At 35.5% G+C, this 25,242-nt stretch overlaps 1 protein-coding gene across 2 annotated transcripts in view; it reads left to right on the top strand.

Moving 5' to 3' along the window:
* Nucleotides 1-4,144, top strand: part of LOC131064911 (E3 ubiquitin protein ligase RIN2) — a 69,042-nt gene extending 64,898 nt beyond the window's left edge. Inside the window, exons 12-13 of one of the 2 annotated variants that reach the window (XM_057999241.2) lie at nt 2,962-3,322; nt 3,486-4,144. In XM_057999241.2, coding sequence (XP_057855224.1) covers nt 2,962-3,322; nt 3,486-3,536 — 412 coding nt within the window. In that variant the 3' untranslated portion in view covers nt 3,537-4,144. Of the gene's footprint in view, nt 1-2,961; nt 3,368-3,485 lie in introns of both variants that reach the window. The other variant, XM_057999240.2, reaches the window with a different exon arrangement.
* Nucleotides 4,145-25,242: the final 21,098 nt, after the last annotated feature.

Below are 25,242 nucleotides of genomic sequence, written 5' to 3'. Positions count from 1 at the left end.
CCAGCAAAATCACATCATACCACGAGAAGCTTATCCACACGTAGAGAACCTACATACAAGAACCTTGGAGTTGCCTCGATTGATCCTTCGGCGAAATCTTCAGCAGTCGGGAAACTTTGTTCAAGAGAGGATAGGGTACCTTTAGGTATTTTATTCTGTGTTTGGTCGTGTACAAAAGACACATCAACATAACCCAGCCGCCTAGGCAGGATCCAGGTGGGACCCAGGTCAAACTTAGGCAGACCCGGGTGAACCCAAGCGCGTGGGTTCCTTGAAATAGGGCCCACGGGTCAGAAAACTAAAAAAACAAATAAAACCAGTTTTTTTAATGCTTTTTAAATTTTTATACTTTACTGTGTCATGTCATTTTCACATTTTGAAACTTGAATCAGTTGAAACTTGAAACTCGAATATTATCTTTTTTGCAAATTATGAATATGATATTACATTTACGATATATGAATATTAGAATATTTACTGGTATTGGCAATTATGGATTTATGATTTATGATCTATTTGTTATCATTTATGTATCATTGTATGGGAAAGTTACATTGTATGTTTGAACTGTGAACATATATATTTATAATTTTGATGTTTGAACATATATATATATACCCGTACCCAAGATTTTTTTTTGTTTTGCCGAATCCGCAAATCCGTACCCGAATCCGAACCCGAACTGGTAACTTAGCCTTTCCCTCGTTGACCTCTTTTTAGATTTAACTTAAAGGGAACAAGGCTTTGAATGGTCTACTTGACAAAGACGCAATTTGCAAACGTATAATGGCACATCGTCCCACTATTCATCACTTATTCACAAGGGCTTTATTGAGCAACAATTTGTAAGGATCTCTTGTTTCTTCTTTGGCTTCCTTCTTATATTGTTTGAAGTTTGCCACCAAAGAAGATAATCAAATGGGCCATTTGTCTTGAGGCCATATTTCCTTTAACATGACCTGATTTGATGAGCCATGCAAACTTGGAACACCCACTTTGGCAGTGCAGATCTATAGATTGACAATTTGGTGGACAACACTAGTTGCAAAAACTTATTGGGTCATGCAAGAAATGAATCAAAGATCAAAGTTTTCCTATCTACAGTAATCATTTTGGTGGTTGTGGAGCATGACCAAAAACTTAATGCTCAAATTCTTATTAATAGGAAACAAGATACATCCCCAAACAAGGTTACCTACTAGCTTAATGGTATTTTACAGAAATTGTTCTGAACAGCCACCATGATCATGTGTTACAGTTACGAAGGGTGTACCATAATTGGTGTACAACACGAGGTTATTCATAGAACCATACTAGAAAAACTTGCTGAGTACTCAGCTGACTTACCATGACTTGGACTTTGTGAACTAAGTGAGGGGCGAGTCAGGTTGAGTTCTTGGCAAGTTTGTCGTTGGGAATCGATTGAATTTTTCACTTGGATGCACGAGTTTTTTTGTGTACTCATGTAGTGATAGTTTATAACAAAACCCACTCAAATTTTAGCAGTTCAATTCATTTTTGACATTTTTGGTCTTATTTTGCCCAAGAAAAAAGGTCTTTAAGATCCACATGAGAAAAACACACTGAGATAAGGGATTGGAAGAATTAAGATTTGGTAAAACTAGTGAGGACTTGGTGTTGGAGAAAAAATGAAAATATATTTATAAACTTCTGAAAGATTGCATGCACCGTGAAAGTTCAGGTGGTCTCAAATGCCTTAATTTGGTATTGGTTCTGGGAGCTGCACCCTTTGATCGCGGTCTTTGATCCTTTCTTGTACCATGATAGGGAACGCTAGGGGCACTATACCTCGAACTTTAGGATCCTGCCTATTGCTGTTCTCATGTCCCCAAATCTAAGCTCTTGATCCCCCTCTTAGACTCCATGGGACTATGTAATTTATTGATTTAAGAGTAAATTGATGACCATATATGTTCTCTAAATGCATTAGTTTCTGTTTTTTGAGTAATTATGCTTCCTTTTATATAAGCTGAGTCTTTGTCCATTCTTTTTGAGTCAAAATTTTGGGTTACTGGGTACATGTTGAGTTTGAGTTTCCAAACTTTGCCTAGAACAATGCATTACAAAAAAAATCCCAAATGCCCTTTTAAAAGATGCATGTAATGCTCATTGGAACTCTTGAGACTAGCACAATCTACTTCTTTCTCATTAGTCTAGTCTTGTATTGTTAAAGCTTCTGTCTGAAATTGATATCATAACTCTAGCCACCTGGTCTTCTTGAAAGCAATACAAACCTGAGCTAGGTGAGTTTCTATCATTTAAGGCGTCTCTAAAATACAGAGTGCAAGTTTCTTATGCATCCTTCTAGCGGAATTTGTATGGAAATTCACATCTTAATCTGATTCAGAATATATACTTTTGTTGTCTGATCTAGCTAGCATAAACAATATATGTTATACTATATTTTCATGATTTCTATAAACTACAAGGTGAAGTAATTTCCACCGTCTTCTACAAGGTAAGAATGCAAATTTTACATCATGGAAGTATCATTGCTGATATATAACTTTGATCCTAATGGTTCATGGAAATAATTTCTGCCATTAGATATTCTCAATGTAACATTTCTGCTGTCCAATTTTGAATGTTATGTTAAATATTTTGAAGTTAATGCATGGATTTCAATACATTACGAGAAGTTCCTGGTTATATTAGATGTCAATGTTCATGCTGTTCCATTGATATCATTAATGTAAACAGAAATCTGTTTCTTGTGACTGATTAACTAATCTAATTATACTTTAGTTGAAAGCTGCTGATTATCTATTTAGAAACATCATGATGTAGGAATGGTTGAATAAACTAAATCAGGTAAAACACTGTTTTGAGGAAGATCTGCAGCCAAACTTTTGGATCTATTGGTATTCTGAGTTTATCTGTAGATACGTATTCTTATTTTTACTGTCTGGTCTTAAGAATCATTCGTTGCACATCTTCCAGGGGTGTGGGACTTGATCCTGGTTGGGGGAATCCTTGGCCAAATGCAGGGTTGGATGGTGCTGGTCCCTCAACAGGAATGAGATCTGTGGGATTTGGTAGGGTTCAAATGATGATGAGGCAACTTGCTGGTGTCAGTGGAACCTATGCACATGCCACATCATCTGATGACAATGCATGGAGACTGTGGTCAATGTCCCCACATGACGGTGGTTCGGTGCAGACAACATTCTCTGGCAGGCCAAGAACAGCTGTAGGGGGTGTACGCATTAGAAATGCTATGCCAGGACAAACTGCAGACAACAATGGTATGCCAAATACTGCCGGCATGATAAATCCCCGCATAACTGCAATGACCAACATGGTAAGGGAAGTACTGCCACACATTCCTGATGACATCATCATTCAGGTTTGTATTGCCAGACAATGCTTTTTAAAATAATTTTTTTGGCTAGTTCTTCTAATTAACTTTTCGGGTTAGTTCAATTTTGAATGCTTTGCCGTGCATATTGATGTGTGGAATGCAGGACTTGCGGCGGACTAATTCTGTTACTGCAACTGTTAATAATCTGCTCTAAATTTGAAAGTGATCTTGATACAACTACTGATGATCAGACTCTCACAGCCAATTTAAATTTACATTGTCCTCCAAAAATTTGAGAGGATAATTTAAAATCTTCTTGCAGAGGATGACTGGAAGTCTAATGAGGATAGATTTCAGAATCCTTTGGACAAAGTTTTCCATAAATCAACGTGGCGGCATGCATGTTTACGCATATGAACAAAACTGTTCAAATCAGTCTCAATCTTGTATGGTTGCCATATACGAATGTCAAATATTATATATCTGGTGGAGTGAACATTATTTTCTACTGGCATCCCTAGTGCTAATAAGCATCAAGCTATTGGCTTGATAGAAGAATGTATAGTGTGCCTAATTATGGGTAGCATTTTTAAAGAAACTTTACAATAATTGTGCTTTTTAGTTTCTACGATATATTTGAGCTCTCTCAAATATAAGGTGTTAGATTCACAGATAACATTCATGATTAGAGAATTCTAATATGTAGATTTTGATTTGTAAATTAAACTGTAGGCGAATCATTAGCTACAAAGAAATAATGAATTGTCTACTTTACCAAGGATATTGTCAATGGATAAGCAGGATCAGCAAAGATTTCAAATATGATATGAAGCATAAAGACTCGTCTGTATCAGTGTGATTATAGGGAAGTTGCATTTGTTTAAGATGGTATTGAGTATTACACTCTGCTTCTTCCACATCATACACTTCTAATTAATAATTGCATCATCCGTAATGTCTTCGGCATAAATTTATTTGTAGTGTTTGAGAGCAGTTTAAATTTGGAAGTACTTACTGGAGGGTATCACATTTTGATTTTTGTTCTGTGGATTGTGTTAACTGTTCATACTATTCGGGGCAGTTTTGGACTTAGTTTTCAGGGCGCACAATTTAACATATGACTGATTTTAAAACTGACAAGCTAATTTCTAGGCATAAAGGACTATACAATTATTTTGGAGATGCCGGATTAATCCTGAATGACTATACTCGTTAAGAAGAGTAAGGAGAAACTTTATTAAAATCTATCCACGAAGGGCACATGCCACATTGCTATGTGCAATCAATCGGGGAACCCTTTTTTCTGTTATTTACTATAGACAGCTTTCAAGCTTTATGGGTACGGTAGAGAATTCTTGGATGTGCTATCATATAATATCAAATATCCAGATAATATGGAAAAAACCCTGACCGCATATATTAATATTCTTTCGTGTTATGCGTGAATCGAACTGAACATTGAGTCGATGAGATCACTTCATTTAATGGCATGTACGAGTAGAGAAGAAATTCAAATTTTAATATGTTCAAGTGGGAATGCATTACAATAGTGGATATAAATTTGTCATTGACCAGTTTTTCAAGTTCTGTTTTTCATGATTCAAAATAAAGTGGAGGAGACAACAGATTTACGAATGTTTATGAGTAATTGGCATGATTTCTAATGCAGAAAATAAAATTTCTATTCAACTTTTCAAAATTTTCTTTCATCAGCAACAAAGCAGATTAATTTCATTATGGTGCATGAGCAAGTCCTAAAGTTTTTTCCTTCTAAGTAGCGATGTTTTAATTAAAAGTAAATATAATTTTTGTAGTTCTCCAGGTTCTTGACACGTATTTGGATATAAGACTACTTAGAGTGGATGGTGGAATCTTGCGCTAATTGTCTTAACTTTGTATCCTCTGATGCTTTTGGAGATAATTGGCATTTGCAATATACTGCATAGAGGCAAAGATTTGCTATTTTGAATAAAGACACGAATCATTTTTAAAGTGTTTTTTGTTGAGGCCAAAATGTTTGAGTGAAGTTCCAAAACACAGGAATACGTTTGTTGTTTTGGGAAGTCCCAGCCTACATGCAGCCTTCAGTCATGAACTTTGGCTAACAATGGCAGGCATATGCCAATCTACCAAAGATTTTGAATGTCTTAAATTCACAAGTTTGATTTTAATATAGCACAACGTTATCTCAATTAAAATATGAGCAAGAGTAATTATGAAAAACTGTTAGTTGAATTTTGATTTATCGAGCATGGATGGTGGTTCTTTTACGTCCACTGCAGCTAGTAGAATGAAATGCAATATGTGAAACAACTGCGAGTTGTGAAGCTTCGAGATTATACTTGTAATACTTATAACAACACTAGATGGAAAAATTCACAGGGGAAGCTCCTAGATTTTAATTAATTTTCTAAATTCTAAAACAAAAATTAACTTGCATAATTTGTTCTTTAGGGTTTTTTTCATAAATATTAAATTATTTGAAACAAAGCTGAACTCTCTGTTTTTTATCTCGAAGGTATGAGACTTGAAGAACTTATCTCACCAAAGAGGTTTTATATTTTTTCAATAGGAAACTATAATTGTTTTTCACAAAAATGCTTTATTTTGGTTAAATGTAGGGATAAAAAATATATAACGTTTTCATAAGGTTGATACAATTAAGACAGTGAAAGATAAGTGAACACTCATGAAACATATAAAATTGTTACAGAAGATTGAAGGTCGATGCTATACAAAGTTAACAGAACTTCATTGCTATTTATTTTTCAAGTGGGCTGAGTACGATAACATGCCTTGATTTGAAGGAAGATTTCAGTAGCCTTCGTTCTCCTCTCAGACAAATACTTTTCCAACACTTGGCCTCCAATGAATAATGCAAATGGAAATTCTACGGCTATTAAAATAAGAATAAACCGTAAAATGAAAATGATTCTGAAATAAATCATTACAGTGAGAAGCGTTATACGATGAAGTGGATGTCAAGAAAATCCACTTTTTTTCTAGGGTTTAGGGTAAGGATTAATAATACAGATAAAAATATAATTAGTATATCTATATTAAAAAAAATATTTAAAATATGCTCAGAGATATCTTATAATAGAAAAGAATCATCTGAAATAAAATGTATTTTTAAAAGTTGTGAATCTAGATGGAGACAAGTGGCGAGCTTCTATTTTATTTGGAGTAATAAAATAACACCTTCACAAAAACTTAAACATGACATATTTCATGCATTTACCTGTCATTTGCATGTCAAATTGTTTAAAAAGGGATATTGATAAGAACAATAAAAACAAATATAATAATATAATTAATTAATAAATCAAATTAATGATTATACTATAAAAATATAATAATTTTTCAAATTAAATGAGAATAATCTAAAATAAAATTGCAATGATAATATATTAAAAATAGTTTAGTTCTATTTTTTCTTTTATAAAGAATTTAATAGAAATATTAAAATGTAATACTAAGAATAATATAACAATATGATTGTAATTATTATAATTTAATATTAACTACAATATAACAAAATAATATTTTTTTAAACTAAAATAATAGATAAATTAAATATAATATCTTTTGAGTCTTCTACATTGAATCTTTTTTAATAGCCAAATGCACTTTAGGTTCAAAATCTTTTATTCCTATGTGAAGAACTTTGAGTATTTTTCCTTTGTGTTTGATAATTAAAGCAACAAAATTAGGGTGTTGACCCTTCACAACAACCCACATGCGGTAAGAAAAACTAAGGGAGCAAGTCCCACAAAACAAGGTTAGACAGGCAAACAGAGGAGCTTGCAAGATCAAAAGAAAAGCAAACCCGAATCAATGAGGAATAGAAGCACCCGAGTGTTGTTTGGGAGGGTTTTGTGAAAGGGGGGATGACTTCTCCTTTCGCCTACGACAATCCCCTGTCCAGGTGATACAATCATTAGGCTCATCAAGTGAAAGATCATTCAGAAGGGGTTCCACGGGAATATGACCAAAAGAATCAATAATAGGTTACATAGGAGTTGCAGAGGGTTGGATAGGTACCATAATAGAGGCAATTTTGGTAACATCCAAAGGTGGTTGTGAAACTGCAACACGTTGCAAAGAAGCCGCAGAACAAGGTTGCAGAGTCGAAGGGGTAGCCGTTGTTAACGCATCTTGAGACTCCTCATTTGAGCCATCTGAAATCTCCTCAGAAGTGTAGATAGTTAAATGATCCACTAGGTCGCAACACCCTTGCTTTGAGAGAGAGCAATCTGAAGCCAAGCGTCCTGTAGAGAAGCATTTTCGACAACGAAAAGGGAGACTTTCAAAGACAAGCAATTGCGTCCAAGGCCTATCCCTAACCATAAGAACCACATCACCTGAGAGGGGCGAAACAACATCAATCTCAGCCAAAATGCGGGTGAAGGTGGAGTGACCCATGGAGGAGGTATCATCATCCACCATCAAGAAGTGGTCAATAGACTTGCCAATGGCCTCATAGTAGGATTGTTCCCAAAAATGAAGGGGAAGATGTGGGAGACGAACCCACACTGGACGCACATTAAGTGGTTCACTAAGGGGGTTGAAGGTAGTAGTCCAGGGCTTGACAGAAAGAGGGTGGACACCCCAAGCCCACAACTTCCCCAAGATTAAATCCCTATTAGCTAAAGAGGTAAAAGATGCAATAAAAAAGCCTTTGGCACAAGGAAATAACTCAATATTATAGGCAACCAAAGGCTTCCAAGAGTCACTCACCCAACAATGGAGGTCTAGTAAGGAGGGCCAAAGCCCATAAAATTTGCACACTAGGGCACACCGCTGGTAGAACCCAATGTTGTCCACAACATCTTGCCCACATACAACCATAGGGGATGACTTAGCACAGGGGAAATAACAAACCTCATTTGTTGAACCTACACGAAGTCTCTACTTTTGATGACCAACATTGGATAGTTTGGTAATTGGAGCATAAAAGCTCCAACTTTGATAGCAACCTTCATTAAATCATCCATGTGTTTGATATTATAATTTGATCCTCCCAATTGTTTCATTACAAATCACTCGAAACTTCTGTTTGTTGCATCTGCATCAACTTGTAAAAATGTAATAGATAGGTTGCCATTGAAAGAAAAAACATCTTATTTTGCTACTCTAAACTTTGTCTTAACTTCTTTGACAGTCTTCAAGGTAGAAGTTTTGGATTTCAGAAATCAAATGACAACTTGCCATCAAACCAAGAATTAAGTGATTACTTGTATTATCTACCACTTTCAGCCTTTGAGGCTCTTCAATTCTCAGGTACCCAATCATCACAAGATGCTCTAAAAAACCATTATATACTTCCACACTGGTAGACAAAGAGAACTTTAACGCACATGCTTGTTAAATAACATTTCAAAGATCATTCAATAGTGTAAATATCTCATCGTCCTCATCACCCATATTTAGATTGTTGAATGATCTTCTCAATGTGCTACCTGTATATGGTGAAAATGGATAACAATAATAACAATATTGAAAGGCTAAATGAATTCCAACCACAAAACCCTAGCCTAACAATCAACAAAGATCCACCATAACATATGAAGATTACCTAAGACAATGCAAATCACATGAAATCACAAAGATTATACCATCACATGTCCAATAGGGTTTTGATCTCCATTCTTCCTATCTCCATTGATCTTGCTTGATATATTTGCTCTCAGATTTTTATATGTACAAGAGCTCAACAAAGAACGGAATGTGGTTGCAAGTAGGATCGTAGTGTAGCCGAGTCTTCAAGATTAGTCATTAGGGTTTGATAATGAAGGAGGCATCTTCTTAAATAGAAGACACAATATGAAATGGAGGGATAAGATTGAGAGGTGTAAAAAGAGAGGTCGGCTAGGATTAGAGGGTAGGTAAAAGAAATACCAAAATAATGAAAGAGGGAGGTAGTGTAGGAATTAAGAGATGAATGACATGTGTCATGTGTAGAAAAAGCTAATGAATTAATTAAATAAATAAAGATTTATTTAATTAATAGAAGAAGTGGGATAATTAAATAAATAAAATATTTATTTAATTTAGGAAAAGGATAATTTAAATAAAATAAATGTATTTATTTAAATGAGAAATAAGGCTAGAAGAGGATAAATGAATTAATTAAATAAATAAAAATTTATTTAATTAATAGAAGAATTAGGCTTAGATAATTAAATAAATAAAATATTTATTTAATTAGACTGGACAATTTTGAGTGTCTACACTACCAACTCATCTAAGTGTTTTCTGAGTAATGATGTCAAGCTTTGGAGGTGAATTATCTCTTTGTTTTGATACTAGTTGTCCATTGTACTCTCTTAGTGATTGAATGAATGAATGCATTTCACAATGGTTATGAGGCCAAATCATTTATGATACTTACATATAGCTAGCAAAATAGATAGGCACACAAATTTAAAGCATAAATTCTTGCTTTGCCCTTACGATCCTTCTCAAGCATGTTCTTGGTATTCTTAGCTATGAAATCTATCATCCCAGCGCGACTTTGCATGTTTAGCAACCACAAATACAAACTTTCACTGGATCTACAAACTTAACCACAAATGCAGATTTGATAAACTACAACAATAACAAAGATGAGAAAATTGATAACACAACAAACAACACCAAGATTTTGACGTGGAAAACCCGGTTAGGAGAAAAACCACAATGGGAACCTAGCCACAAAAAGATGATACCCTGTAGTAGTATGTGTAAATATTACAATGGGGAATGCACATGCATTCAGGAACACTGTCTAGAGCTCACTGCTCAAAAGATAATGACCCAAAAGGCTACAACCCTCAGGGAAGTCTCATTGACTTACAACAAGATTCAAAGTACAATCTAAAATTAATGAACTGCAATAATAGAATCTGCAAATGCCTAATGACAATCTTGATTAAGCATAATTGTCTGCTCTGCAATGCCAATCTTTTCTCAATACCACACTGAAAGATGAATTCATGTTTGCACATATACCACTCTCTGATAAGGCATACACAACCTTGATACCCAAATTACATGACTATATCACCTATTTATACAATCCATCAACCTTGACAACAAGGTCGGCTAAACCCTCAACTCATAATTACAAAATTACATCACACGATACAAAGATCGTCCAACATACCAATATAATGATATACATGACATAACATGGACCTAATTCAAATCTCCAAACACGCAACACCACTAGAAATCACGCCAAGACCAACCACAACATGCTATACCACCAGGAAAACCACATAACAAGAAGAACATCACCAGTCAACAAAATCACCAAAAAGTCGCACAACGATCAATGCAGATCATCAAGACAAATAGGACATAATTAGAGAACACCAGAAAACACATTAGAATCATCAGTAACAATTGCACCAACACCACTTATCAAATCTTCATCTATCAATGTCTGAAACTCAAGAACACTCAAACGACAACAACTGTCACGAAGAAAGATAACTTGCGGGACACCAAATCATGAACCATCTGAAATGAAGATACACAAGACCATTCCAAACAATATCTCAAAATATTAGCTCAAGATAAGATCACATTGGAATATATCAAAGGACATACTGAACTCTGCAAAGCACTGATAAGAAAAACAAATTGCAAAACCAGATCATATGATATGATCAATTAAGCTTCCTAGATCACCAAATCCAATATAGAAAGATGTAGTAACACTAGAAATACTCCATGCACCAAACCATAATCCCAATGAAACAATCTACAAGCACTAGAGCAATAAATCATAGGAATATGTGGACATCAATGACAACAACATATCTTAGCAGCAACAATGTCCAACAGGTCTTTCATAGATGGTTTCTAGTACATGGTTGTTCGAAAGGAGATAGTATTATTATGATTATTGTGCTCGCAAGAGCTAGTATTGATCTCATGTTGATGTTCATAGAGCATAATATTTATAAATGATTATGAGTATAAAAAATGTTCTTGCCTTATGTAGTCTTGTTACTATATTAAGCATGGTAGTCATATGGAAGAGTTATTCCTTGACACCTTTATAGTATAAAAAATGGTAAATTATATATCATGATATGGTATAAGTAGCCACTTATTATTCACTTCTTTTTACATATCAAGATATTGTTTTCTCATCAAAGTGTATATTCTTTGAGGTTCACAATCTATGTTTATATACAAAGCTATAAGTTAAACTTTTTAAGTCTCTATGGATTTTGCATGTAAGAAACATATGACCTTGTTGTCCAAGAAATGATTTTTCTTGTATTTGGATTATAGTAATGATTATAATCTACTACCAATTCTAAGGAGTGAACATTGACTAGGGATGATGCTACTTGTAAGAGTCCACTTTCAACTAGTCTATGGACTAGTTTTGCTACAACATTCCATCTTTAAATCAATGATGTTGTGTGCCCTTCTATAATATCTTGAACATGAAATATGTTGTGTTTGCAAATACTAATTTTATAACTTTGTGTTTGCAAATACTAATTTTATAACTCCTTCACACAACTCAATGATGCTAAAATACTTTTCATGCCATTATAACTCATAATTTGATAAAGTTGAAGGTATGTATTGTTGGGATTTTAATTTTTTTGGTAAAATCTACACATCCTGGCTCATGTTGTGTTTTTGCCTTAGTTTTTGTATACGGGAAAATTTTCCATTGTCCTAAATAGATTAATGAATTAACCACCAAAATCCAATCTAATTAAATTTGATATGTAATATTAATGAAAATATGCTATAAAATTCAACAATGTGATAAATTAATCAAATGAAACCCCCTATTGAATCTACGCATGTCACTTCCACTATTCTTCTGATTCTTGCAGTGGGATGGGTCTCAGAGTCACGTTGTGAAAGACCTGCAAAATGTTAGCACAAGAATTCAAAGATAGTGGTTGTCGATAAAGGGAAATTGATGTCGAATTTATAGATTCAGGAGGGTTTGGTTAAATGGTTGAGATTCATTTGAGAATTGAATTGATCAACGTTTGAGATTTCATGTGACAAGTTGGTGGAGAGAATTGATCATGCTAACTGGATCTGATTGATAGATCAATTAGATTGATTGAAGAGATAATGATTTGATAAGGAGTTGAACACAATTGATTGCTCAGTTAGGGAATTTGATTGGATAGTTATCTGGATTGATCAACTAGATGATTGAATTGATTGATTGAGCTATTTAACTAAATGGATTGATCGATCAGAAAAAGGTGATTGAGAGTTCGTTGGACGTCAGTGGTAGTTAGAATTTTGACATGTGATGTAGGGAATTAGCATGAAATGTAATTTAATTTGAATTTGGATTTTCAAAAAATTTAAATGACATTAAAATTAATGAGAAATGAAATTAGAAGAAATTTGAATTTGGGAAAATTTGAATTATTTGAAATGGAGGAAAATTAAATTAAATAAATTTATGAAATTTATTTAACTTAGAGGAGATAATTAGATAATTAAATAATTCAAAGAAACTATTTAATTATGGGACAATAGAAATCGAACTTAATTAAATAATAAAAATCATTTAATAAAGGTACATAAATTATAATTAACTAAATAATAAAATTATTTAATTAATTTTAGAAGAGGAATGGTTAAATGATTAGATGAGTTAAGGAAGAATTTGAATAATTAGTTTATGATGAAAGGGGTGAATATAAATTTAGGAGAATAAAATTAGATTAATTAAACAATTTAAAATTATTTAATTAATATAGAGGAATAATTAGTGATGCTAGTAACTAGACAATTTTGACTGTATACAATTTTCTCTCCATTATGTCAAAAAATTTGGATATTCATCATAAAATTAAGAAAAAATTCTATTTTAAGTGCTCTTGATGTTGGAAGGTTTCCATTTGTATTTTAGAGCTATAATTAAGTTTTGAAACTCCATCAAATTGTAAAAATTATGTTGAAGAATGTAAAAGCCGATCATAATGTAAAAGAAAAATAATTTAAAGATATTTTAAAATGTAAAGTTCCCATAAAGAGCTTGATTGATATGATGATTGATTTAATTTTTTCAAACTTTCAAAGCATGAAGTAAAAGAATGCAATGAAATGTTTTCTCCTATCACCTACCTTGTACATTTGTCACGAATGTAGGGGTTTGTTCTATCATGTAACTAAATTAGTTTGATGTATCCATTTTGAGTTGGATTTTACTTAGATTTATGGTAATGATATGCTATAGTGTTGTAATTTAAGTTTATGTCTATTGAGCAACTCATATGGATCAACTAGGACTTGAACCTAAGACCTTCCATTTTCTACTATAATTCTCTATCAATTGAGCTATTGGTCCTTCTTTGACTAGCATATTGTTGCTCTAGGGGTGTGGTTTATTCTGAACCCCCCCTTGACCACACTACAAGTGCTTAGGGCTCCTAACCTTGGTAGGATACCACATGTTGAACTAAAACTCATATGGACTAGCTAGGATTCAATCGTAAGACCTTCCATTTGTTGTTCGAGTGTTCTACCAAGTGAGTTTTTGACTCTTGGAGGACATAATTAGATAATATAATAATTGAAAGAAATTATTTAATTATGGGAAAATAGAAATTGAACTCAATTAAGTAATAAAAATTACTTAATTAAGGTAGATAAATTGTTATCAATTAAATAATGAAATTATTTTAATTAATTTTAGAAGAGGAATGGTTAAATGATTAGATGATTTAAGGAAGAAATTGAATAATTAGTTTTTGATGAAATGGATGAATATCAATTTAAAAGAATAAAAATACATTGATTAAATAATATAAAATTATTTAATTAATATAGAAGAATAACTAGCAATGTTAGTAATGGGACAATTTTGAGTGTCTACATTTTGCCCTTCTTTGAGACAATGTTCGAAGTAGCATTGTTTCAAAGAAAAAGTGAAAAACATGCCCCAATATGCTGAGGAATGGAGGTAGCATGCCCCCTCAAGGGATTGTTTGTGCATTAAAGGCATGAATGATTTCTTGAAAGAAGAAGAATGTTATATGTGAGATAGAAGAATGTTATATGTGTGATAGAAGAATGGTTAGTTGATGACATGTATGGGTTTGATTAGGTAGAAAAAATGGTTAGAGCGATTTGTAGGTTGATTGAATGATCAAATTGATTGGATTGATGGGTAAATATAAAGTCTAGTTTCAGGAAAGACACATCCTGTATAAGACTAAGATAGATCAAAACGTCAGGTTTTAGGAAGGACACATCCTTCATAAGACGAATGATAGATGAAAACATCTGGTTTCGAGAAGGACACATCATGTATAAGACAAATGATTGATGATAGTTAGATGAACGATGAAATATGATGAAAGTGGAGAATTATTAGTAAGAAGTGAAGAATTTTAGGGAATATAATTGATTGATAAATATAATAGTTGATATAAGGAAATGAACTATCACGAATTCTTGTGCTTCTTAGATAGTGCGACAATTTCATCATCGAGCCTTATTATGTATCAATGAAATTTTGTACACCAAGGTGTTGATGATTTTCCATTGCACTAACAAACATATAGTAGACAAGGAGTGAATCCATCCATTCTAGGGTTGTTGTACAAAGGGTTGAGGTATGTGCGATAGTCACAAGCATAGTTATCCTTGACTTTCATTTTTGCATAGGATACTCACCGAATGAACGTACCAACACAAATTTATGCCTCAGAAGTTTCTGAAAACACACCATAGATAAAAAACAAAAAAAAAGGATCATAAACCATCTCGACTCCTCTAGTCATGTGTGGACATCTTTGAGTAGCATAGGATTGTGATGTAAAGATAAATCAAATGAAAGATAAGATTCACTAGATCGAACGTGTCAACAACCATACTGATTTGTGTCATTGTTTTGATTGATTGATGTGATTATTGATAGGAATGTATGGTTTCATAGAGTGAGTACCCCATATAAGAACGTTTTGTCTAGTTTCGAGTGCACCCTTCCCTGTATAAGACATGTTGATGTTTGATAGAGTTTGATCAATAGATAGATTAACAATCTACATGTTATTAGTTTTATTTCGGACTTTTAGAGTTTGTGTTGTTGATTTGATTTGATGGATGTTCTATGCTTGTTGTGCATCTTCTTACGTGTTTGATCTCCATGTAATATTTTATTGCATGAGTTTTCTTCAAATTTTGTAACTTTTAGGGCTTTTTTAAGGATATTTTTATGATTTTGGTGGATTTGTTTCGAGACATTTTATGATTTTTTTGTATTTTTTGAGGACATTTAATGATTTTTTTGGACTTTTTAGGACATTATGTGGTTTTTTTGGAATCTTTTAAGAAATTTTACGATTTTTTTGGAATTTTTTTTTGAAAGATGTCTAGATCACTGATTAAGGTGAAATACATATGTCAAGATTTAATTTCAAGGAAGATGTATTTATTTTCTCCAATATCTAGCAAGGCATAGGACATTATGAATGTATGAAGGAACTGGTGGGATGGAAATGGATAGGTGAAAGATGGAGGTAGCTTATTACAAAAACATAACTTATTTGGTTTCCAAGGACTATCTCACAATGCGATAACATGTTTATCCAAGCTAGAGGATTGGATATAACAAGGTAAGGTAATAGCTTAGTGCAACGAATGACATGTGGTCCATATGAATGGATATGTCAAGAGGATTCTGAAAAACATGTTTGCATTTTATGTCCTTAGTTTTGATCAAGATCAAGGGATGGATTTGGATAGCATGGAGATAGGATTGGATAAAACAAGCAAGATCAAGGATAATAATGGATGATGAGATTAAGAAATAAGATGAGGGATATGGACTAAAGGGTGTGGATAAGGTGAAGCAAATAGGATGCATGATGCTTATGAAGTTCCTTAGCCTCGTCAAGATGAAGGGTAAAAAACCAAGATGGATGTAGATAGGGTGATGGATAGTGGATGCGGGATAATGGGAGATGTGGTAGGATAGGATAGCATAGATAAAACTTTCCTCCAAGTATAGAGTACAAGGGGATGATAGATTACATGATGCACGTTTTCCAAGTTTTCATCATGGTACTTTCCCAAGACACCACAAAAAGTAGTTTTCACCATTGGACGAACTATTTCTCTTTACTTTTTTTCTCTCTTTTTTTTCATTTTTTTTTGTATTTTTGACTTTTTGGAAGATAATGGATGCATTATAGGAGATGGAGGAACGACTCAAGAATCTTGTTCTTTGGAAAATACCCTTGAAATGTGTTGGTAGGGTGATAGTAAAAGAAGATGAAATGGATGATAGAATGGAATGGGAAAATGATTTATGCAAAGGATTGGATGGAGGAATGTAAGGATAAAAAATAGGCGTTGGTTAATGTATGGGATGTTGGAAGATTTGAATTTGGGTGGATAGAAATGTCATTAAGCTCAATGTTGGCACACACCTCAAGAGGTGGTGAAGTGATGGATGACAAGTGAATTTTGGACTTTAAGATTTTGAAGGAGGCATGGATGTAGATTTTGGGACATAAGGACCCAAAATGGATGAAGGAGGTGATGGAATATTTAAGATAGTAGATTTTGGAAAATAGAGACCCAAAATAGATTTGAAATGTGTGATATGTTTGGATGGAGGGATGAAGGAAACCTTGTGAATAACAAGTTTGGATGCCAATTTTGATTTTTCTTTTAGATATTGTGCTTCCATGAGCGACTTGGTAATCCACATGGTTTTTTATTTTCTTTCCTTTGTGGTCCTTTGGAATGCATTGCTTCTATAAGAGACTAAGGAATCTGCATAGTTTTTTATTATTCTTTTTGCTTAGTGGGCCTTTATGGCCTTTTCGATATTGCTTTTTTCTTTTGGATAGAATTTTTTCTTGGTTTGTACATATCTTTTAGATGGGACGTTGATATTTTGATGGATATGGATTTTTGGACTTATGGATTGTATGCTTGGCATCCAAATTGCTTCCAATGGGAACAAGATTCATGAATGAATAATAATTATATGGATGTGTTGATGTAGGTAGATGGTTGGAAGGTGCTCAAAGATCCGTGCCTTTGTTGATCTTTATTTATGATAGGTTAATTGGATTGTGAGCTAGGGGTCACATGGATAGTGGATGGAGGGATGTGGGATTAAGCAGGAAAACCAACATTTTGAGAGTGAGCTATGTAATTAAATCCATGACCATCAGGATTTTCTTTGATATTAAGGGATTCTAAAATTCCTTGTTCATGTAGGCCTAGCCCTTTGTCTTGATAATGCATGTTTTGATAAAAAACTTTAGCAATGATATTTTTTGATTTAAAAACAAGATGCGAGTCCATTTTGAGGAGGATATGGTATGGAAGGAACGCCATGATCATGAAGTAGACCAGATCGAACGAAAGTGGAGGAACCCATTTGATATGTAAGGGCTTCATGAACAACTTGGGTAGAGGAAATCAGGCGATGAGGTGAATTAGGATCGTGAGGGGGATAAGAAGGGATCATGGGATCTTCAGTTGGATATGGAGGATTATGACATGGAGGTGAAGGGAAACTTTGATCTTGACATGAAATAGGATCAATGGTATTTTTATTTTTCTCTTGATTTTGAATGTAGTTATTGGAAAATATGGAAGAAATATCATGACCTTGCTTAAGGAGTGGATTAAGAATGGGATTTAAAATGACAGTTTGTTCTTGAGTTGGAAGAGAATAATCTTGGATGGAATAAAAAGGGATAGGGGGATCATCATAACTCTTGAGAGATGAGATATTGGTTAAAAATTGGATGGGATGTAAGGGTTTGTTCTTGATCTTGATTTATTCCAGGACTTGTTTCTTCATACTTAAGATTATCCTCTTGACATGGGGTAGGATTTTGGATTGCTACAAGGGATTATTGAATGGATTCAATATTTTGTCATGATGATACTAGATCCGAAATAGGATTCTCAAAAGTAGGATTTATTGGGAAATGAGCATATGGAGGCATTGGATCTAGGATTTTTGAATTATATAAAGGATTAGTATGAAGAAATGGATCAACTTGGATTTCTATTTTGGATAGCCCTTGAAAGGTTTTCATTATTGGATGCATTGTTTGATGGAAATGGTACGGATTGATCATGGGAAGGAAAAATGATGGGAGATAAGAGGGCTACTTGAGAGTCGATATCTTTATGAAAGGATGAAAAATTTCAAGACACTAGTATATAATTTAGATCTTGATTGGAAAACGTGTCTTGGAAAGCCTATATGAAAATGTTTAATATACAATTATTCTTTGGAGGAGAATGCAAATTATTTTAAGGTTTCAACATGGTTGGTTTTTTATTTTGGCTTTGGTTGTAATGAATTTGGTTTGGTTATGGTCTTGATTGGATGGGTTTTGACTTGGGACTTGGTTGAAGTTGATTTGTCATGTTTGCTTGTGAGACAATTGTTGGTATGTAGGGTTGTTGGTAGAATGTATTTGTGAAGCATAAGTCTTGTGGTTGGGATTGGAGTGATGAAAATGAGGATGTTTTGGCTCTATTGTTTTGAATGTTCATCATTTGTTGTTGTAAGTTATAAACTTGTTGCTCCAAGATTTTTGTGGGTGATAATGGAATATGGATGGAAGGGATAGATTATTCGCCTTCCCTACAAAATGCGTAGCACCATTCCATGATGTTTGTTTGATTGGTTTTGGACTAAGATCAAAGATGTTTAATATTAGGAGGATGACACTTTGGATGTGACCTTGATAGTTGGTATTGACATATTGTTTTGATTTTTGGGATTTTGGATGATAATGCAACTAAAGTGCACCTATGTTTTTGGATTTTTTTGGATTTAAGATGACTCTAAAAAGAGGAACAAGATGCACCTATAGACTCTACGAGCTTGATTGATCACAAGGTTTGAAATGATCTAGATCTCAGTTGACAGATTTTGATTGACCCTATAAGGTACTAGTTTTAATAGTCAAATGTGAAATCGAGAGTTGACGGATGCGACATAGATTTTGGACAAATACAAAATGGCTTTTGGGACGATTGCGATATTCAAACAAGGAAAATGCGAAACAAGTTAGGCACAAATGCAAAAATTATTTGACACAGATGTGAAAATGATTAGGCTCAAATGTGAAAGTTTTTATTCTCCTAGGGGATCTGAATTTTTTTGTTTTTCTTCAAGGAAATTTGGACAAGTTGTGTAATGTCCCACCAGGAACCCCAAAGGAATAACCACACATCTAGGCAACTAAGGGTGAATTAATTTAAAAAAAAAAGTATAATTCACATTAAGTGCATTAATTACTACATTGCACAATAATAACACAAGCGAAAGACTAACACTAGAATTCCTAAAGGGTTACCAATGAATAATTAAATGAAAGGTTAAATTCCATAATTATGATTAATCCAATTATCCATCATTTACTCATTGAACATAATAAACCATATACAATAAAAGATTATGTGAGAGTTGAGAAATACAATACCACAGGACCCCAAATGATCTCTGCAAGCTGAATAACCTGTTACAAGGAGATGCAAGGAAGCATTAATAGAAAAACAAAGACACAAAAAATATGCTCAAAAGGATGAGAGCTCAATATTCAAAAAATGTGTAATGTGATAATGGTACAAAGAAAAGAAAAGAAACCTCTAATAGGTCAAGAAACCCTAAAAGGGAAAACCTAGGCTTGCACATAATAATTAATAAAAGAATTAATTATCATGCACCTAAGGTTAGCTTAAGTGTAAAAAGAGATAATAGGGAACTTAAAGAATTAAATAAATGTTATTTAATTAATCAAGTAAAGACCCAATTACTCTAACACCCCCCCCCTTAAGCTAGACTTAGGGAGAAGCGAAAACCTAGAACAACTACTGAAAGCAGGAAAGATGGGTCCCGACAACAAGCCTTGATCAGGTACCCAAATACAATGAAATCTCTATGAAACAGAGAAAAAGGAGAAAACCCCGTGGGAAAAAAATCTCCAAAAAGAGATAAAAGAACATGCTGAAAGAAGAAGAAGGAAGGAAGGCCTCATAAAGACCCCCCAAGGACAACTTCCTTCACCCCAAGCATAGAGTGAAACTGAAGATAATGCGGTGATGAAAAAGGTTTCATGAAGATGTCTACAACTTGCTTAGCAGTGGGAATGTACTCCAGAATGAGAGAACCATCCTAAATCAACTAGCAAATAAAATGCATGTGAAGCTCAATATGCTTCATTCGCTGATGCTCTACCGGGTTGCGGGAAATATGAATAACACTTTGATTGTCACATCAAAGAATAATGGGACTATCAGGAGGAAAACCAAACTCAGTCATCAACTGTCGAAGCCATAAGATCTACTAACTGGCGAGCACAACAACTTGATACTCAGCCTCTATAGATGATAATGCATGAGTAGTCTGCTTCTTGCAAGACCATGTAATAAGACTAGAGCCAAGATAGAAAACAAAGCCATAAGTAGACTTATGATCAGTGACATCACTAGCCCAATCTGAGTCAGTGTAGCCAACAATGTGAGGTTCCCCGGATGTGTAATGAATGCCATGAGAAATGGAGCCTTGAATGTACCGTAAAATACGTTTGGCAGCTTGCTAATGACTCTCATGAGGATCATGGGAGAATCGAGAGACAAGGCCAACCACAAAGGAAAGACCAGGATGAGTATGTGTTAGGTACAAAAAACTGCCAACCAACTGACTGTAAAGTGTAGAATCTACTGAAGGAGTGGGACAAGTAGTAATAAAAAAAACCCCTGACTAAAAAGGAGTGGGAGCAGGCTTGCAATCAAGCATGCCAAAGTGCCTAAGCATGTCAAGAGTATACTTCTGCTGGTAAATGTAGATCCCATCAAAAGACTGAATCACCTGAAGACCAAGGAAATAGTGCAGAAGATCGAGATTTGTCATTTCAAATTGGTCCATCAAAGCTCGTTGAATATGATGAATCATAGAGGATGAGCTACTTGTGATGAGATCATCAACATATAGCACAAGAATCAAGATCTCACCCTCAAGAAGCTGAATGTACACTGTGTGATCCTAATGACTATGGGTGAAACCAGTGGAGAGCAAGAAAGAATCCATCTTCTCATACCAAGCTCAAGGGGCCTGTTTGAGACCATACAATGAATATCGAAGTCTGCAAACCAAAGAACTGTCCTACACAAATCCTTATATAGATTTAATCCTCTAGGTCCCCAATGCAAGAAAGCAATCTTCACATCCATATGAAAAACAAGTCATCCCCAAGAAGCTGCAAGAGATAGTACAAAGTGAATAAAGTTCATCTTGGTGACATGGGCAAATGTCTCAGAGTAATCAATACCCTCAACCTGCAAGAAACCCTTTGTAACAAGACGTGCTTTGTACTTATCAATCGGACCATCAACAACATACTTAGTGCGATACAACCAGCAACACCAAACCATCTTTCTGCCCTTAGGAAGTGGATAGAGATCCCAAGTATGATTCCTCATAAAAGAAGAATACTCCTCCTCTATAGCACAATCCCACTTAGGGTGTCCTGTAGCCTCTGAAAAATTCTAAGGATCATCTGAAATGGCATGACTCAAAAGACTAGAACCCATAGTATGAGAATGGGTGCGACGAGTATTTGAAGGGTCACCGACCATAGAACTTGCCGCCTCAATAGTAAAGTGAGCCTACTTGGGCATCTGAGGTGGAGAAGGTGGAGGTGGGGATGGTGGATCATCAGAAGCATCATCAAAGTCATCCTCAAAATATTCTGAAAGAGATGCAGTGAGAGGAGTAGGCAGAGGAGTAGACATTGGAGGCATGGTATCCACTATGGGAAGGCGCTCATCAAACTAAACATCCTATTGAAAAAGGACCTCTCTGGAATTAGGATCAAACAACTTGTATGCCTTAACATCCTCACAGTAGCCAACAAAAATGAGGGGTCGACTCTTCCGCTCTATTGCTTTCCTCTGAGCATCAGGAATAAAATCCCATGCCTCACTGCCAAACACTCGAAAAAAAGAAACATCAAGCTTGTCATGAGACCAAGCCTCCTCAGGAGTCATGTGTCAAATCGCCTTGTGAGGCATCTGATTCTAAATATAGTTGGCACAATTGACTGCCTCAGCCCAAAAAGATGAATCCATGGACTTGGACTGAATCATACAATTTGCCATCTACCGTAAAGTTTTGTTTTTTCTCTCAATGACACCATTCTGCCGAGGGGTGCAGGGAATAGTAAACTGGTGCTGCAAACCATGCTCAGTGCAAAAATATCTAAAAGCTTGATTCCCATACTCCCCCCATTATCTGTATGTATCCGCCGAATAGAACAACTAGACTGCTTCTCTACAAATGTCTTGAAGATTCAAAATGAATCAAAGACATCAGACTTGTACTTAAGAAAGTACACCCATGTGCATTTGGAGATGTCATCAATAAAAGTGAGTACATACTTGGCCCCCCAAAAAGGAGTGGGAAATGACATGAGATCACTGTGAATCAACTCCAAGGGTGCCAAAGCATGAGGTGCTCTTCCTTTCGGAAAGGGATCCCTGTGATGCTTGCCAAGCACACAAGCATGACAAACACCATTAGTGCAAGAAATTTGTGGGATCCCAAGAACAAGTGCCTGTGTACTTATCTGCTGAAGATATCTGTAATTGACATGGCCCAAGCACTCATGCCAAATCTTGCTCACTGAATCTGCATGTGCTATAAGAGACCAACCTACACCTGCAGAGGGCTCAAATCCATCAAATCTGTACAGATGAGATGCAGTATCAACACTCCCAGTAGCCACAACCAAATCAGAGTCATGGAGGTCTCGAATAACCACATCATGTGGTGAGAACTCAACTGTCTTACCAGAGCCAAAATGGAAAATCTGATAAATGGACAGGAGGTTTGTCGAGATGTCAGGGACAACCAAAACATCCTAAAGAGTACCCCCATCCAAAGAGATAGAACTTAAACCTAAGACTGAAAGTTGAACTGAGTCACCCATTGCAATTTGTGAAGTACCACAAGAGGCAAGAGAAGTAACCAAATACTGAGTGTGAGTCAAATGGTGAGAAGCACTAGAATCTAATATCCAAGTGGACCCATAGGTCAAAGCTCGAGCAGTGAGAGCATGACCTTTCCCTATGGAAGGAGAAGACGCATTAGGTGAGGAGATGTGATGCTGCTGCATGGCTTCCTCTAAAGCCTCTAAGCATTTCCAACACTTGGAAACTGGATGTCCTTCCTTGCCATAAAAACTACAAGTGTCTCTTGATTTCTTCTTAGTCTTGGAGGAAGACTCACCAGACTGTGAAAATTTCCCATGTTTCAGAGGAAATGGTGGTTTAGAATCAGACTTAGGAGGTGACTTGGAGGAATGCTCATTGCTTGCAAAATTCTTCTTTGGCTTCGGTTTCTGCTTTTGCTTCTCCTTAGAGGACTGAGAAACCAATGCTTTGTTCTTGGACCCTAAGAGCATGTCCACCTGAGAAAGATGAGACTGCTCACGAGACAAACACTCACAAAATACATCAAAGGTAGGCATGGTGAAACGAGCACCCAAGCCATCCATGGTGGAGTAGAAAGAAGAGGCAAAAAATTGAAAATGACACTGAAGATTCGAAAGAATCAAGTGAATGCACTCTGTGTCTGTCTTGATCTTGCCACATCCCTGGAGAATAGATCTAGTAGTCTTGAACTTGTTCAAAAAATCCTCAATGGTGGGAAAGGAATCAGGTGACAAAGAAACCAACTCTGCCTCAATTTGTAATGCATGAATCTCATTAACCCTCCCGAAGAGAGACTCAAACTTCAACCACATAGCACGAGGAGTGAATAACTCATCAAGGTGAAACAAAAGACTGTCAGAGACATGCAAAGAGAGAAAACCCATGGCCTCATCCATCTTGTTTCTATGCTAAAGAAGCTCATAAGGATGCTACAATAGAGGTTGAACCTCATCCAAACAAGACCATGACCCTCATGCCTGGAGAAGCCTCATGATGCGGGGCTTCCAAGTGTGATAGTTGTGTGATGTCAACAACTCAATTGAAGGATCTACCATGAAAAAACTTTGCACCTGCTTGTGGTTTTTTTTATTATGTGATATTTCAGAATAGACAGAAGATGAAGAAGGGTTTGTTTGTTTTGAGAGTTTTGGTGTTCTGGATTTCTGATATAAATAACAGAATGTGAGAAAAAAAAACACCCCCCACAATAGATAAACCCAAACCCTAATACATACTGATGAGAAGGAAGTAGTGCATAAGCAAAAAAACTTCAAATTGAAATCTCATGTACCTGATGAAAAATATGAGAAAAAATATCACATATCTGAATAGATCATGCTGAGAGATTTCCAATGCCTATTCATTTTTGAAAAACGGAGTCCGTTTGCCCATTCTACAACCCCGAAAGTGTAGAAAAGAGAACCAACTTTGAATGGAAAAAAGTACAGTCAAACAGAAAAATAAATCAAAATATCCAATAGCATGAGGTATATTTTAGAACCAGCTTTCTGACGCCTATTCGTTTTCGAAAAAATGACTCCGTATGCTCAAGATATGGCCAAAAAATGAACCCCCCCTTAAAGAGACAAGAGGGTGGAGGTTCGGTGGTAGGGCCTGATAGTGGTGGCACTCTGGTGGCGCTCCAAGGTGGAGTGGTGGTGGCAGGGAGAGCCAAGGCGGCCGACGGGAGGAGCGGAAGGCACTGACGACGGGGAGGCAGGCTCGGATAGGCGGAGCGACAGGTGTTGACGACGGGGAGGCATGCTCCGACGAGTGGAGAGGCAGGTGGCGACGGTGGGCTCAGGTGGAGTGGCAGGTGCCAGTGGCGGGAGCAGGAGTCGATAGGGGGCTGGAGGCTGGCGGCTGGACTTTCAATCTGGCAGGGTACGGGACCTGCGCCCAAAGTTAAAAAACTTTTTTGATTTTGCAAAAAACATTTTTTCGCCTTT

The sequence above is a fragment of the Cryptomeria japonica genome, chromosome 3 (assembly GCF_030272615.1).
Source record: "Cryptomeria japonica chromosome 3, Sugi_1.0, whole genome shotgun sequence".
NCBI classification, from domain to species: Eukaryota; Viridiplantae; Streptophyta; class Pinopsida; order Cupressales; family Cupressaceae; genus Cryptomeria; species Cryptomeria japonica.
This window is presented reverse-complemented; position numbering and strand designations above follow the sequence as displayed.